This window comes from Lagenorhynchus albirostris, chromosome 21, assembly GCF_949774975.1.
Source record: "Lagenorhynchus albirostris chromosome 21, mLagAlb1.1, whole genome shotgun sequence".
NCBI classification, from domain to species: domain Eukaryota; kingdom Metazoa; phylum Chordata; class Mammalia; order Artiodactyla; family Delphinidae; genus Lagenorhynchus; species Lagenorhynchus albirostris.
This window is the reverse complement of record NC_083115.1, coordinates 15112744-15128897: the sequence shown is the minus strand read 5'-3', so window position 1 is coordinate 15128897 and position 16154 is coordinate 15112744. Positions and strand designations below refer to the sequence as shown.

The 16154-nt window shown below is 34.7% G+C and overlaps 1 protein-coding gene across 3 annotated transcripts in view; it reads left to right on the top strand.

The window, feature by feature from the left end:
- The window catches only part of SGCZ (sarcoglycan zeta), a 318034-nt gene extending 302369 nt beyond the window's left edge, over positions 1 to 15665 (top strand). For all 3 annotated transcript variants that reach the window (XM_060136375.1, XM_060136378.1, XM_060136374.1), the window contains 2 exons: positions 9152 to 9275; positions 15471 to 15665. In XM_060136375.1, the coding sequence (XP_059992358.1) occupies positions 9152 to 9275; positions 15471 to 15665 (319 nt within the window). The remainder of the gene's footprint in view (positions 1 to 9151; positions 9276 to 15470) is intronic.
- The last annotated feature ends 489 nt before the right edge of the window (positions 15666 to 16154 follow it).

Genomic DNA, 16154 nt, shown 5'->3' with positions numbered 1-16154 from the left:
TTATGTACTCGTTTCACAGATTTTCATTATGAAAAGCCTATTGCCAAAAAAGGATAAGAACCAACTGCTATTTTAATTACTTTACTGACATGTCTCAACATTCATAAGTATGAATGTGAATTAAATTATAATTAGTATATCATGTCTCCAGTTTTTATTTTCTAATTATTCATAAATTATTTAAACATTGACCTAAGCGAGGCTTAGCTGCTAGTACTAAAAGCAGATTGGCAGCCCCCAAGATGAGTGGTACTGATCTAAATTCCAAAACAGAAACAGAAGCAAAGCACAGTAATGACGAGGTTATTCAATTATTCATTTGTGTACTGAAGATTAAAAGCAGTGTCTGAGGAGAGCCTTACGAGTCTTGCTGACAATTTTCCTTTCAGGGCAATGAGAAGTACCCTTAGTTGACACCTAAGTCTAATCAACAAGGTGACAGCAGTTGACCAAGTAAATAAAATGTAATTTAGGGAGTAAGAAGCCATGTTGTCTTTGATTTTGCTTTTGTCAAGAATAAAAGACTTTAGAAAGAAACATTTCAAAAAGTTTACTGTAGAGTTTAGGTAATATTTTGGTGTGGAAATGCAGTAGATTGCTATAATTTATTTACTCAACGGCTGTTTGATGAATGCTTGCTATGTGCCAGGGTCTGTGCTAGTAGTCTTCATGTGCATTTTAACAATACAGGTGTAGATTTTCTTTAATTTTTTTTAATATAAGGTGATATTGTTTTTCGGCAGGGACTTATTTGTTAAAAGGCTAAACAACAAATAGTAAGGACATCATAGCACTTTGCCTGAAATAGTCCAAGTATAAATGTTCTTTTTATTTTTTCTTAAATTAATATGTAGCTAAATTATTACAGCTCAATAGGATTTCTGCCCTCTTTGGTGGGAAGTGATAAAATCTATAATGTAATGCCCATTGTCCAAGGATTGTTTGGATCTGAGTTTTATTAACTGCTCCAAGGATAAGGCAAGAATTTAGACTTTGGTTTAGTAAAATGAGTTACTATTTAATGACATAATTGGTATCATTTCCATTCTTGTATGCATATAATTTAAAACTGAAATGTGAGGTTTGCAGGCTCCAAATTAATCTCTGGAAACACATAGCTTTGATTTACATAGTTCCCGTGTTCAAGGAAAAGCCACCATTTATTAAATGGTAAGGATTTTCCCTGAGACAATTTGTCAATAAAGGGGTAATATACTTTACTGGTATTTTTCCACCTATGAGAAAAAAATGGTAATAAAGTAGTATTTTTCTCCTCCCCACTTCCCTTCCCCAAACCTCTCCTTCTCTCCCCTTTTCCCTCTTCCTTCCCTTTCTTTCCTCCTTCCTTCCTTTTATTCTTTCATTCTATGTATGTGTTTGTATATTAGAGTTTGTAGCAAATGTGGGTAATGAGAAGCTTGCCTACCCTTCCAGTCATGGGAACAGGGAGCAAAAATTGACCTAGGGATTTTTTGATCTAATTTTCAGGAAGAGACCATAAGGGGTGTGCAAGTGGGCAGGAAACAATACAAATGGTGGAAACAAAAACAATGTGATTTGCAGCTGAAAAAAGCTCAGGGTAGCCCTAAGTGATAAGACAGTAAAAGTGGTAAGATAGTATAAGAATATATGTTCAGGTCACAGTTTGCATTGGATTTTTTTTTCTAAAAACACTTTTCTGTGCAATTCTCCATTTATTTCATCCTTGAAATGGCAAATAACGAGTGCCAACTCTGTCTCTGTTACTGTATTAAATATTTAGCAAGAACAAGGCACATGATACTCAAGTTCTGCTTAAGTTTCCATTTAGTAATTGCATCGTGCAACTTAGTTTAAGAGAAGTCTAAATCATGTTTCTCAGAATGTTGAGAATTCTGGAAATCTAGGCCACTCATTTTCAAATTTGAAAATTATGTAACACCTTAAAAACAAAATCTTGTTATGGCTTCGGTATCTAATCACCAAAACTGAATTGCTTGGAAAAAATAGGCAGCAGAGTGACTCGAGTTCAACATTAATCCTTCTCTCTACTATAATCCCTGGATACCCACTATAAAAACTCCTCTGGAATGCACTGCTGTGATTACTATAATGCTATAAAAATGAACACAATTGTTCTTCACTAATTCCAGTGACTAATTGCATAGAAATTCACAAGTTTTGCCAATACATGTGGACTTCATTTTTCAACAGGCCTTTTAGAAAGCATTTTGTAGTAAAATAAATAGTTTAAGTATATGTTGTAAACCCTCAGTGGAAGCTTGAGAATTTCCATGGAGAAGAGAATCAGGGCATCATTTAACTGTTGATATTCTGTTACCAAAAGTCTACTTAGTAGATGGTTCTAGAAGAAAATCCAGGTTTAGTCTGATTCGAGTTCCAAGATCTGAGCCCAGGACATTCTAGAGGGATTCTAGGCTGATTTGAGAAGTGGAGGGTATCTGGAGAAAACCAGTCCAACCAAAAACTGGCATTGTAAACTATATAAATTATTTTTCTTTATGATTTCTAGGCTTCAGTCTTGTTTCAAAGGTTTCCCTTTTCTAGAGTTGGGTATTTCCTGGGTTTTTTCTTCTAATTTTGTTGTTTATTTTGTACACTAGGTCATTTCTTAGTTTTATATTTTGAGTAAATAAAATGGGAAATTATGTTCTGAATTTTCTTCCAATTTTCTATTGAAAATTACAGTCTATAATTTATTAGTTTTTATATTTTGAATAGATAAAACTGGAAATTATTCTTGCAGAGCATGTTAAGGATTTAATGTTATTTCTTCAGTATGGATAGTCAATTTATTAAGCATCATTTATTAAATAACCTCATATTTTCCACCCCAAAATGATTGCTACAACTTGTCAAATATTAACTTCTCATAAATACTTGCCATCTGTTTTAGATTGTATTGTGTTTCATTGACCAAATTTCCATTTCTAATTTTGATATCATTTTTTAATTAAAATACCTTTATATTAAGTTCTAATTTTAAAAGGAAAATCTCCTACTGTATCTTCATTTAACAAATCTGGTAATTGTCACACATATTTTTCCCCTCAAAATATTTTGACATAAAGTTTTAAGTTTCAAGAGACTCTACTGAGATTCTTGTTGGAATTTTATTACATATATTTATTATTTTTGATATATTGGAATTTTCATGATGTGGAAGTATAAATATGAGCTTATTTTTATCCAGGAATACCTCAAAACTCTTGAATTTTCAGGTAAAGTAAAGAATATCAGATGTCCTTTCTAGGTATCCCTTTCCTGGAAATAATTGTAAAATACAGACTTTGAATAATATAGCATTTATATTAATATAGTGATTTAACAACAGGAATTACATATTTTTAGAGTATCCCTGTATGTCTTTAATATCTTTATTGCATTGTAATACAGTCAATAACAGTCAAACATTAGCATCAATTAACAGTTTTCCTATTTATATTTTCATAGTATACAGTTCTACAAATTTTACCAAAAAAAACCAAAGATAATCCTGTAAAATCTGTGACCACACTTTCTTTCCCGACATCATATTATGAAAATTCTCAAACATACTACATGTTGAGAGTATCTTATAGAAAGCGCCTATATAACCCCCAGCTAGATTCTCCTAGTATCATTTTTCTATATGTCTTAAATTATGTATACATTTCCACTGTCCATCCACCAGTATATCTTAATTTTTATGCATTGAACATAAATTGTATAAATCTGTACACTTTTCCTGATCACTTCAGCATGTACATCATTAGTATCCAAGATCATTTACAGTTTCTTTCCTTTTGTTGTAAAATAATTATGCAATGACATTCACAAAGCCTAAATGCATATTTGCTGGGTTTTGAAAAATGCATGCACCTGTGTAATCCAAATTCTTCTCAAGATATAAAGCATTATCATCACTCAAGAAAGTTCCCTCATTTCCTTCCTGGTAAATCCCCACCACTACCCACCAGAAGCAAACTACTCTCATTTTTTTTCACCCTGTATTAGATTAGGCTGACTTAGTACTAATATAAATTGATCATACAAGATGTACTTCTTTGTAGGATTTATTTCATTCCACATAATGTTTTTGAGAGCCATTCATGATGTTGTCTGTATCAATAGTTCCTTCTGCTTTATTGCTGATCCATTATATGAACATACAGTATTTTATCTATGCATTTTCATAATTGAAGGATGCTTGGGATGTATCTGGCTATGTTAAGTTTTATATAAAAATTCCAGAGCTTTCCAAAGTGGTTGTATCATTTTACTCTTTGTCGACGAAAATTCAATTAACAATCAAGTTAAGAAGAATTAATGAAAGGGAATTTTATTCAAGCCAAATTGAGGATTATAATCCAGGAGACAGACTCTCAGAAGCCCTGAGAACTGTTCCACCTGTCAGAAGTGGAAAGCACAGTCATGTACATTTTTGAGACAAAGGATCAAACATCAAAATGGCATACTGGTATTTTACATAAAGTTCACTGAAGATTCACAGTCCAGGTAAGCATAAGCGTCGTACAAAGGGAACAGCAAGTCATTATGACCCCCTAAGATTTGGGAAAGAATGCTATTCTTTTAAGAAGTTGCATAGCTAGTGTCAGAAGAAAGGAAAAAAAAGATCTTTCTGTGGAGCAGGCAGGCATTCCCACCTTTGAGGCGCTCTGGTTCATGTTTAATGGAGATGCACACTGCACATTAGGGACAGAGGGAGGAGGGCCAAACTAAGAGAGGGAATTTTATTTTTAAATTTTCTTGTCCTTCCTTAAAATAGCTTTTAGTGTATTACTATAAATATATGGCTAACACACTAATAAAGAACAGATCTAATGATGTTCTGCAATGAATAAAATATTTTATGTTTAAGGTGCGCTGTAATTTTATTTATTAGGTAACTGAGCCCCAGTGAGGTTAACTGGATTGAAAATTTCTAGTAGAACTCGTGTAGAAACTATGAGCTTATTATTCAAAGTCCTATGTTTAATTCTTTCATTAGACTGATGTAACTTTTGCTGAATTTCCCAGACTGCTTCTTGGAAATAACTTTCATTACTTCATAGTATGCAGCAACACTTTTAATACATATAGGAAATACTTTTTCTATATCCTGCAGTTTATAATATAGCCTCTAGAAGTACCCAGCTTCTAGTAAGAGCCTGGGAAAATATTATTTATAAAATAGTCAATGAAATATATTATTACACCATCATCAAATCCTTTTGATAAATTGGGATAACTGGTAACATGATGTCTACTTTTTATTTTATATATTTTAAGTTTTGTGTCTACATCTACTTTTTCTATAATGTTCTTTGGATAGTTAATATCATGATCATATGCTTACCTGATTTCAAAACCTTTTAAAAGTGCCACATTGTGCTTAAATGCAAATATTACTTTCTTATTGTCAGAATTCATGGAGTTTAACACTTGCAGTTTGGATGGAAATATAGAACAAAATTTGCACACCGCTTGTGAAAAATGTGTTTTTTCCTTATTCACCAAGTGATAGACCTAGAGACAATGGGCAGTTCTAGGTAGGTAATGTGTGTAAATGTAATATTTAAATGTAAGTATACATGTAATTGTGAATATTGATATTGGATGATTCAGGTTAATACATGCATCTGTAAATGCTCACACTGAACGTATGCTATTCACAGTAGTGTTAATTTGAAGATTTTAGGTCTCCATATACATTGTAGTCCTGCTATGAAATTTTTGCTGCCCAAAATTTAGTTTATTTGCTTATGCTAAATAGTCAGTCAAGCTTGTAAAAACTAGTTTGCAGCTTACTTTAATTTTCATGTTCATAAGAAATATTTGAATACCACATGTTCCTTTGAAAATAGAATTATGAAATCCTCCAAATGATCTAATAAATTTTTATTATATACTCTATCTGCACGCTCTCCATAATTAAAGTTCCTAGTGTATATTACTTACCCGAGTGATGGATGCTATATAAAACAGTGCTATTTTTAATAAAACTTATATCATTTCTTAGTGAGCACTACTTTTAATTTTATCAAGATTAGCAAAGCATACAGTTGAAGCCTGTTTAATTCAAAGTCTTAATCACTTTCAGTCTTTATCACTTTCAGAACTTGAAGGATTTAGCAATACTGTAAAATTGCCATGTTTTTTATGTTTTATGTACCCCTTGATAAGTTATATATATATATGTACTCCTTGATAAGTTTTATATATATATTATATATATCATATAACATGTTTTATGTACCCCTTTACCCCTTGATAGGTTTTATATATATATACACACACATATATATGTATATATATATATATATGGCAGGTATATATTGTCTTAGGGCACAAAATTATCTGTAGAAGAAATGAAAATATTCCTGTAAAACTTTAATTTACATGTATGGTCTCCATTGTGCTCACTATCAGAAACTAAGCCCCAGTCTATTCACTTCTCTTCTTTCTCGCTGGGGTTGCATCGTTATACCAAGACGCTTACACTGCCTAAGCATTTGGGGTGACATTTGGTCCTTGGTAGCCTCATGATCCAACTGGCATTTGCCAAGATGTTCTTCTTACCGTCACTTAGTCCTCAGTCACTGCAGGTCACCACTCTTTTCTCCTTTGAGGATCTTGTGGTCTCTTGTCCTCAGTTGTCCTGAAATATCACTCTCTCCTCAGACCTCTAACACCTAAAGAATAAAGGTCCCACAAACCTAGGACTTGACCTCAGGTAGCAGAACACAGAGAGCCATTCAAGACCAATTCTGTTTATTTCTCTCCAAATCTTCTCTAGCCTGTGAATCAAGAAAACAGTTCCTCCAACTCGTGAAATAAACAACAAGGTCTTACTGATGTTGGTTTTCTTCTCTGTTTTTGTTTATGTGCTGAATCATTTTCAACACAATAAATGGCTAGGGTTTTTTTTCAACTCAAAATGTCTGTAACATTAGGAAACACAAAATATCTTTAACAGCTTCTCTGCTCTATGGTCCACCATTTTTGGCAAAGGATAGTGTTTAGTGAATGGGGAATGGCAAAGGAAGCAAGGAAAGGGGACAGGGAGGAAATCCCATACATTTCAAACTACTATCCCACTACATAGCTATTTCCCTTAATCAGTTTAAGAGATTCCTTACAATCCTATAAGAAAACATTATAATTGTCAATTTTAGAGATGATAAAACTGAAATTTATTGCTGCTGGCTCACTTTCCTGAACCCAGGTCTAGCCAGCTCTCCATCTTTACTGCCTCTTTGAATAGGGATCCTCTAAGTCAATGCTAGCAAAACACTCCATAGCAAGACTGGCAATGGGTACCTGAGGTCTAAAATGAAGATGAAGACAATTAAGATTTTTTAATTAAATATTTAGTAAGGATGAGAATGGAAAAACTCAAAAGCCCAGAAGTACTTACTATATTTTAATGCTCTAGCAGAAATAGGGTAAAAATATAGTACAAAAAATGTTCACACTTATTACAGATATTTTACTGTCAAATATATAAGTATCCCAACCCCTTATCCTTGGAAACAAACTACACCATATCAATTATTTGATAAAATAAGCGTGTTTTTCCTCCCACTTACAAGTTGTGTTTCCTTCAGATTCATAATGTTTCAGAACATTAATTCATGTTAATTAAGTTCTTATCTGACTTCTGATTGAGTGGTTCAGTCATACCCAAACTTATGTAATTACGTTTAATGTTATAGAAATGGTCTATAACAAGTGGAAATAGAAATGGTCACAGATATATTATTCAAGATGGTGAATATTTGGGGGTGTATCAGAGGACATCACTTATAAATATATATTTAAATATTCAGATTTTGAAATTTAGATACTCTGTGCAAAGTATAAATATTATGAATGAAAAAATTATGGGTGATTCTTTTTGAAGTTTTCAAATATTCTGTGAAAATGTGTAATTTGTGTTTAAAAAAAAACAAACAGACATTTCTTTAAAATATATATATTGAAAACCTCACCCTCAAGGGATTTTATGAAGATATCCAAAAGGCCTATAGGGATGAAAGTTTCAAAGTTGCTTTAGTGAGTGAAAAAAAATTTAAAGTGTTGAAATCACTTCTTCAAAATGCTGGCTTTAGTCCTTCAATATCACTTTCAAGTGTTTAAGTTCAACTTTACTACTGAGAGAGAGGGCTGATCTTCAGTGCTCAAACTATTTGGTGTGATTCTCTCTGAAAAACCACACTGGGATGGTAGCCTCAAAGGAGACCTGTTGCTCTCGATGATGGTGAATATGAGCCTGAAGGGACTCTTGTCCTGAAGTCCTGAGGTCACGAGGAACACAGGCAGTTACAGCCCCAGAGCAAGCTATTATCCAAAACGATCAACTCCAGGATAAGATCTCTTATCACACCAAGTGCTTTTTACGACTATATTCTTGTTTCTGTATTTTGCCTTCCTTTGCTCTTTCTCTACGTTTATATTTGGAGATAATTTTGAAAATGCCTCCCAACTATCTTTTTTGCAGGCACAGCTATCTAAAACACTTGTGTATCTCCCCTCATTTAATTTTTCTTTCTCAGACTAATGTCATTCATTCTGTGGACATTTTCTTGGGCCGATAGAGGTCAGGTGATGTAGGAAGTATCTTACGTCCTCATTTTAATTAATGTCTAGAAGTGTAAAAAGTCCCTTGAGAATTTTTTAGTTTACAGAATTTTGACTGGGCACATTTGGAAGTTTGCAATATTAATGATTTTCATTAAAACTCTCTCATCTTTGCAAGACAAGGACACTTTACTGAGGGATACTTACATGCTAACTTTCTAGAAATTTATTTCTTAAGACTCCATCATTAATATTGAAAATATGTAAAAGATTTAAACTAGTAAACTACCACGACCTACTTTTCATGTGCATTGTGAAGGGAAACAACACAAGAAACGGTTACTAAATCATTATACAAATTAGAGTAAATAATTGATGCTAACAAATGAAGAAAGAGCCAAAAAATAGATAAAGCAATCAAAAATCTTTCTAAAACTCATTTTAGCATTTTTCCTTTTTGGAAATGACAAGGATTTGTATTTATGCCTGCCTGTTTGTTTTAGTTGACTAACATTATCTTTGAGTCCAATGTAAACTTTTTTTCTTATCAATATTAAGGTGTTTTTGTTTGTTTGTTTGTTTGTTTAAGGCTTGAATCACCAACCAGGTCCTTGATAATGGAAGCTCCCCGGGGGGTCCAGGTGAGTGCCGCAGCTGGAGACTTCAAGGCTGCCTGCAGGAAGGAGCTCCACTTGCAGTCCACAGAGGGGGAGGTGAGTTCTGAGGTGTAGACCCTGGCCTTTTACTGCGGAGGGTGCTTCTTCTCAAATTATACGCATATGATTCCAGGAGAAACATAAGGAACTACTTCATAAGAGGGCTCAAATTATGAAAATATTAATACTTCTTAAATATGAAACTGGGTAAACCTAATGTTATTTTCATAAGTCAAAGCTCCATTTATTTTTCTACTGAAAGATATTCATTCATAAGTCATTTATAAGTGGGGCATCTAAGTTCCTGCAGTTTCAAAAACTGACAGATGAATGGAATGAATATCAAGGTAATACCCAGAATGAAGGCAAGTCTTTGCTGTCTTGGTTCCATTTTGGTCTTCAAAAAGTTTTTCCAAAAAGTGCTTTGAAAGTTTGTGTGTTTGTCTCAGTAGAAATAGTACCTATATTTTTCTAAAAGGGAAACAAAAAGCAAAAGTTTATTTTGCTATTTCACCCAGTTATTTCCTAGATGAGATACATGCTGTTTTTCTTCCATGTTGCTTTATTTCACCCAAGAGTCTGTTTAAACTCTGTTGTCCTCATTCCTTTAAAGATCCTCTTCTTTCTCTTACTGCCTGATTTAAAGAACCCTTTGTCTTTGGGCTTCCATTCTTTCACTGGAATGTGATAGGCAGGTATTTATTTTGTCTCCTTTACTTGCTGTATACATTGTGACTATTGTGTCTGCAGAATCACATTTTTGTCCATTCTGGAAATTCCTCAACATTACGTCTTCAGATAGTCCCTCTCCCCCTTTTCTCTATGGCCTTTTTCAGACTCTCTGAAGAAATGTTGTCTTTTCATTCCCTTATCTTCCAGATCTCTTAGCCTCTCCTTCCTCATTTCTATTTCTTTATTGCCCTATGCCTCACTCTGCCTATTTATTCAGATCCACATGCCAGGTTCCTCCTCAGTATCTAATCTCTTCTTCAATCCCTACATTGGGCTTTTAATTTCAGTAATTTTGTTGTTCATTTCTAGGATTCTCATCTGTTGCTTTTTTTCAAATCTGCCTGGACATCTTGGTAGTTGCTCTCGTTTGCTTGTTTGTTTTTAATTCTGCCTTCATTATTTCAAAGCCTTATGCATAATACATATTCGATTCTGTATATTTTTACCACAATTCCCAAAGTCCTTGAAGGTCTAAATCTGTTGTGCTGCTGTTTCCACCAATTAATTCCCTTAATATTTTCTTCCTTCGTGTGCTTATTTTTTTTTTTAATGAGTTTATAAAGGTCAAGCTGAGAAGAAAAAGCTTGGAAGGATGATTTGAGAGTGACGCTCTGGCGCATCTCGGACCTCTTCAGATGTAAATACGAGGGCAGACATTAACAGAATCAAAAAGAGGATGTTCCTTTCTTACCTTTATACCAGTATCTCAGTTATTGATTCAAGATAAATTTGTATTACACATTTGGCTTCCTTTTTATAAACAAACTTATTGCCAGGGTTATTAGCATCTTATCTGATATTACAGCTTAAATAATCTAGAAATATGTTTTATAATATTGAAAACATATATCCATATTACCTTTCAGGATTTCTCCCCACTACAATTGCAGACTACAATACTTTGTCTACCACAGCAAGAGAGAAATCTTTCTTAAATATCTCACATCTTTTTTAAAGCATTTTTATCATGCTAATCATTTCATTCAAATTATTCATAATGAATCATCTCATAATAAATATTGATGGTTATTAATCTCCATTCTGCTTCTATTTATGCTCCACTTTACTTATGTTCTTTTATTCAGAGTATCAGCAGAATCCTTGAATTCAATTACAGATTAGCATTTAATTATGAATTGAGTATTATGCTGTAAATAAGTCACAGCCAAAAGCTTTCAGCTGTGGCCATTTTTTATATTAATAAAATAAATATACAGAAAAGCACAGCACTTTCTATTAGAATGAAATCGCATGTAATTTTTCTAGGAAGAAGTATGAAATGATATAAAATCTTTCTCTTTGCTTCATTGACTATGCCACAGAAAGGCAGATCCACCAATTATTAAATAATACAGAAAGATATAAAGTCCCTCCTCTTAGGTAGTGTTTAAATTAATTAAGATCAGGGCAAACATGGTGTTGAGGTAACCAAAATAAGTAAGAATGAAATTGCACACAAAGTTCTGCACTGCAGAAGTTTCATTCATTTCAGACACCGTATTGCAAGGAATTTCAAATTCAGCTCTGAAAACAACATGAATGACAATTGTAGGTAAAACATTGAAAGTTATAATAGCATATGCAATGCAGTAACTTAATAACGTATGTTACAAGATGACACAATTTTTTTATCTTGCAAACTGATTAAATGTTCTACTACAGGGATAGGTCTGATTTCAACAGGTAAGAATGGAATAAATGGATTCTTGGTAGAGAGAAGACAATGGGCTGTGACTTAAAAGCTCAGGGGTGTCATTCTGAGTACCAGGAAGAGTTTCACAACAAATGGATTATATGGTTTATAGGGTGAAATAGAAATATCAATTTTAGAAGTTGGAAAGTGAGCAGTGTCATCGGAAGTGCCTTAAGCAGAACAGAAAGAGTTATGAGGGGGTCCATCCAAGCTGCAGAAGCCTGGAAAAGCTGAGCTACGTGGGGTTGGAAAGAATCAATATATGACACCCCTTTTTATCTCATAACTTAGTTTTCTGTCTCAGAAAACTCAGAAACTCAGAAAACTCAGAAAAAAAAATATTTTTTCTCCCCTTTCTTTTCTTTTTCTTTCTTTTTCTTTTTTAAATGTAAAGCCATCATTTATTCAATCTTTCATCCTTCTATGGATGGATGTTATATCTGTGAGGCTAACTTTCGAAATTCAGAATTTTATTTATATTCCTTCTTTTTCTTTATCCTTTCTTTGTTCCTTTATTATTTCTTCTTTAATTTTATATTATTATTGAGGTAAAAGTGGTATATAACACTGTGTAAGTTTCAGGTGTACAGCATTATAATTTCACATCTGTATATACTACAAAGTGATCACCACCAAAGTTCTAGTTATCATCCATCCCCATATAATCAACTCCCATTTTCTCTTTTAAAGACCCCATTCATTTAAATTTACCTATTAATAAAAATCTACCTCCCATATATGGGTGAAGCTACAATGTGGATCTCAGAAGATGATGGAATTAAGTATTGCCACATAGCCAAATATGATCAAGAGTCACCCGTAAATGGATAGGAGAGCTGGAGGGCACAGCTATAGCTAAACTGAAGCAGGCCACATACCATAAGGTTCAAGGCTAACTCCATTGATAAGGCCACCACAGCTGGGCTTGCTTTCTGAGGCTGCCACCTGCATGTCCTACCTGTATAAAAACAGCTACTCTCCACATTTATTCAGTCAGGCTACACCAACAGAAAGGCGATCAGTTCCAAACTATAAAACCCAGCGATGTGGCCTGGTGTTAGCAAGCCTCTGAAACTCACCAGGGCTTGCCAGTAACACTTGCTTCTGTGCTTACTAAGAAGTGAACCACTGACAATATCTTAGAGTCATTTGATGAATCCTACATGAGCCTCCTTATCCACATGTTCTTTAGCTTTCCATGTTGCATTCTTTATTGTCTACGTCACAAGGTTTCTTGGACAAAACACCAGCTCCTAACACTTTTTCAGCATGAACTAACCTCCACATATGCAGACCTAAACCCCACAGTCCCAGAGCTTGTCTTTATAATACGTTTGGCATTGGTGAAGCTTGAGAATATCTACTCTCTGCAAGCATGCCAACTCCTCAGCAGAAGGGAAGAAAGGGGGATGTGCTGTGCAAGCCCAGTTCCTCTGTCAAACTCAACCAGTAAGAGGAATCATCCCTCCTCCCCCCGTGGGGAAGTGAGTGAAAGAACCCACAGCGTGTAGCAATTGGTATTACACTCATTGATGTCCCTCTTCATGGAAACACAGAGCAGGAAGAAATGAGGCCCAGCATTTATAACCCAAAAATACGTTGTCATTTTTTTTTACTTAGTTTTGTGCACTTTTAACTTTTGAATCAGAAAAACAAAAATTCATCTTAAAAAAAATAGAAGTCCTTTCTCTTTGCTTTCCTGTCACTTACCGTAGAAGAAATTATGAAGTAATAAATTTCAACATTTGATACCTACAAACAAAAACTTTAATTATTCTTTCTTAACTTTGACTACTGTTGGTAAATGCAATCATTTTTATTTCATAATCTATCCATTTATTCAGCAACTATTTGTATTACATGGAAGCTGTACATGCAGGGTCAAGCACTGTGAAGTTATAAAAAAATTCAGACTTAATTCTACCTTCAAGAAGGACATAGTTTATTAGAGAAAGTAATATATCAATATGACTATAAAATAAGCTACCAAGTGATGAGCAAAATAAGATATTAATAATAAACTGCTACAGGAGAACCAAATAAGAAGAGTCTTTCCGTCTTGGGGCACTAGGGAAAGGTCCATAGAGGATGAAGCAGATGAACTGAGCTTTGGTGGAGGGTGAGAATTGTACCCTAGAGGAGAGAGACATGTACAAGGTGAAGGAAAAGCATTACTTCATGCAACTTGTACTGCACAATTCTATGCACTCTTCTATAGTCTTGAACCAATGACAGGCCCTGCCCTCATAGATATTACTTGCAAGTAAGAGAAATAAACAATAAATGAACAGATACACAATATAATGTTAGGAAGAGATTGTTACTACAGAGTAAAGTAAAGCTGGTAAGGAGAGATTAATGGATTTGTGTTACTTTAATAGGGTGGTTAGGAAAGTCCTCTTTTAGAGTGTGACCTTTTAGTAGAGATCAGGACAAATAAGCTCACATCTAAAATTAAAGTTAATCTAAAGTATACATGTCTATGGTATAGGAATTCTTTTTCTGGCTTATTCTTAGTGTGCCATAGATTCCTATATTTCAAAAAATTTAAAGCATGAAAAGGCAAACAGAGGAAATCTCCCTCCTACCTCTGTTCTCTAACCACCCTGTTAATATCTATCCCTACTTGTAAATATTTGGAGAAAAGTTTTTCAGGCTAGGAAAATGAGGAGTTAAAAAGCCCTGAGGCCAGGGTTGTTTTGGTGTGTTTGAGAAAACGTGAGAGTTCGTGCAAGAAGAATTGTAGGAAGTGATGTTAGAGAGATAGGCCAGATCATACAGGGCTTGTGGGCTGTGGAAGGGAATCAAGATTCATTTTAAGCATGGTGGGAGGCCGTTAGAGAAACTTGAGCGCTGGTAGGACATGATTTGGTTTGCATTTCTTAGAAGTTCACTCCAACAGCATGTACAATAGACTGTAAGAGGACAAGAGTGGCCACTGGGAGGCCAATTAGGGGGCTATTGCAAGAGTCTTAGTAAGAAATGATTAGGACTTAGGTGAGAGCAAATGTGTAGAAAATGGAATATTCTCTGGTTCTCTTGTCAATTTAGAGATGCCTTTAGGCCGTAATTAGCTACATAACAATAGAATCAAGACATAGCTAGAGAGAGTTTGTTTTTTTGCTCATTCAAATTCATGATCTAGTTTTCCTTTCTTTAGACCATTCCCCATGCATGTCAAAACCATATGATCCCTGGCCCTGAAAGTGTTGTGTCCATGATTTGGAATAAGTGAAGTAATTCTGCAAGTTAGAAGATTTAGCAACATGGGTGTTAAGTACAGGTCATATATTTCATGGAGTCTTCAAACCTGGTTATATCTAATAGTTATCTGTTATTTACTATGCACATTATCTACTTGGTGTAGATTGGGAGTCAACGTGACTTTATGAGTATTTAAAAAAAAATTAAACCAGAGAGTAAAATTGTTTTAATTAATTGCCCATCACTTCACTAATGGCATCTCCATAAACATCCTTATTTCTTTGTATATTCTTTAGACTGGCATGTTTAAGTTAAATTAACTGACAGTCAAAAGCATTCATTTTCTGTGGTGTCTGAATAAACGAGTTGGCCCCGTAAGCAGATTATACAATCTTGCTTTCATTTCGAGGGCATTCTCTCAGAATATACCGTGTCTCAAAGGCTCAGGTAGCCACAGAGCGTTTGGGCTGTACCGTAGGAACGCAATTTGTTGGTTCAGCAAGGTTTGGCAGCTAAACCAACAAAATTGTTTGTCCTGTGGTCTTTCTTATTAGACCATGCTGTAAAGCTCTTAAGAATATAGGATGCTAAAAGGAATTAAAATGCAATTTCTTTCCCCCTAGATATTTTTGAATGCGGCTACAATCCGGCTGGGAAACCTGCCGACCGGCTCTCCTTCCTCTTCTTCACCCAGCCCCTCCCACTCTCGGCAGACAGTGCATGAACTGTGTGTCTGCCCCAACGGCAAACTGTACCTGTCTCCAGCTGGGGCCGGGTCTACTTGTCAGTCCAGTAGCAACATCTGCTTGTGGAGCTGAACTGACTGATTTCTCCTCACACCAGAATAGCCTTTTGTTCCCGTACGTCTCCTTCACAGTTCTGCTCCGTTTCCCTCGTGATCAGTCCAGAGCTTCTCCAAATGGTCCACAGAGCAACTCCTTCCAGTGTAAGCAGGGATTCGCACCACCTTCTCTCATGATTTTCTGTACTGCTCAACACGGAGAGGGTGAGTGACAGAACAGTGGAAAAACCATCTTCAGCAGGAAAACTGGATCATAACTTTTGCTCAGAAGGGAGAATAACATAGGTGCCTTTGCTACATGAAGTGAAGCACACAGTTTTAGATTTTTGCAGGACCTGGATGTGGACTGCCACACATACATGACATAGATGAAATTCCCAGTATCCAATGGCAAGATGAAATGGTTAACCCTGTAAGAAAACTAGTTCTACAGTCTGAAAGCACAATTTTCCATTCATCTTTTTGGATGTAAACTTTTATCCCTGAATTTTAAAATTTTAAAGCA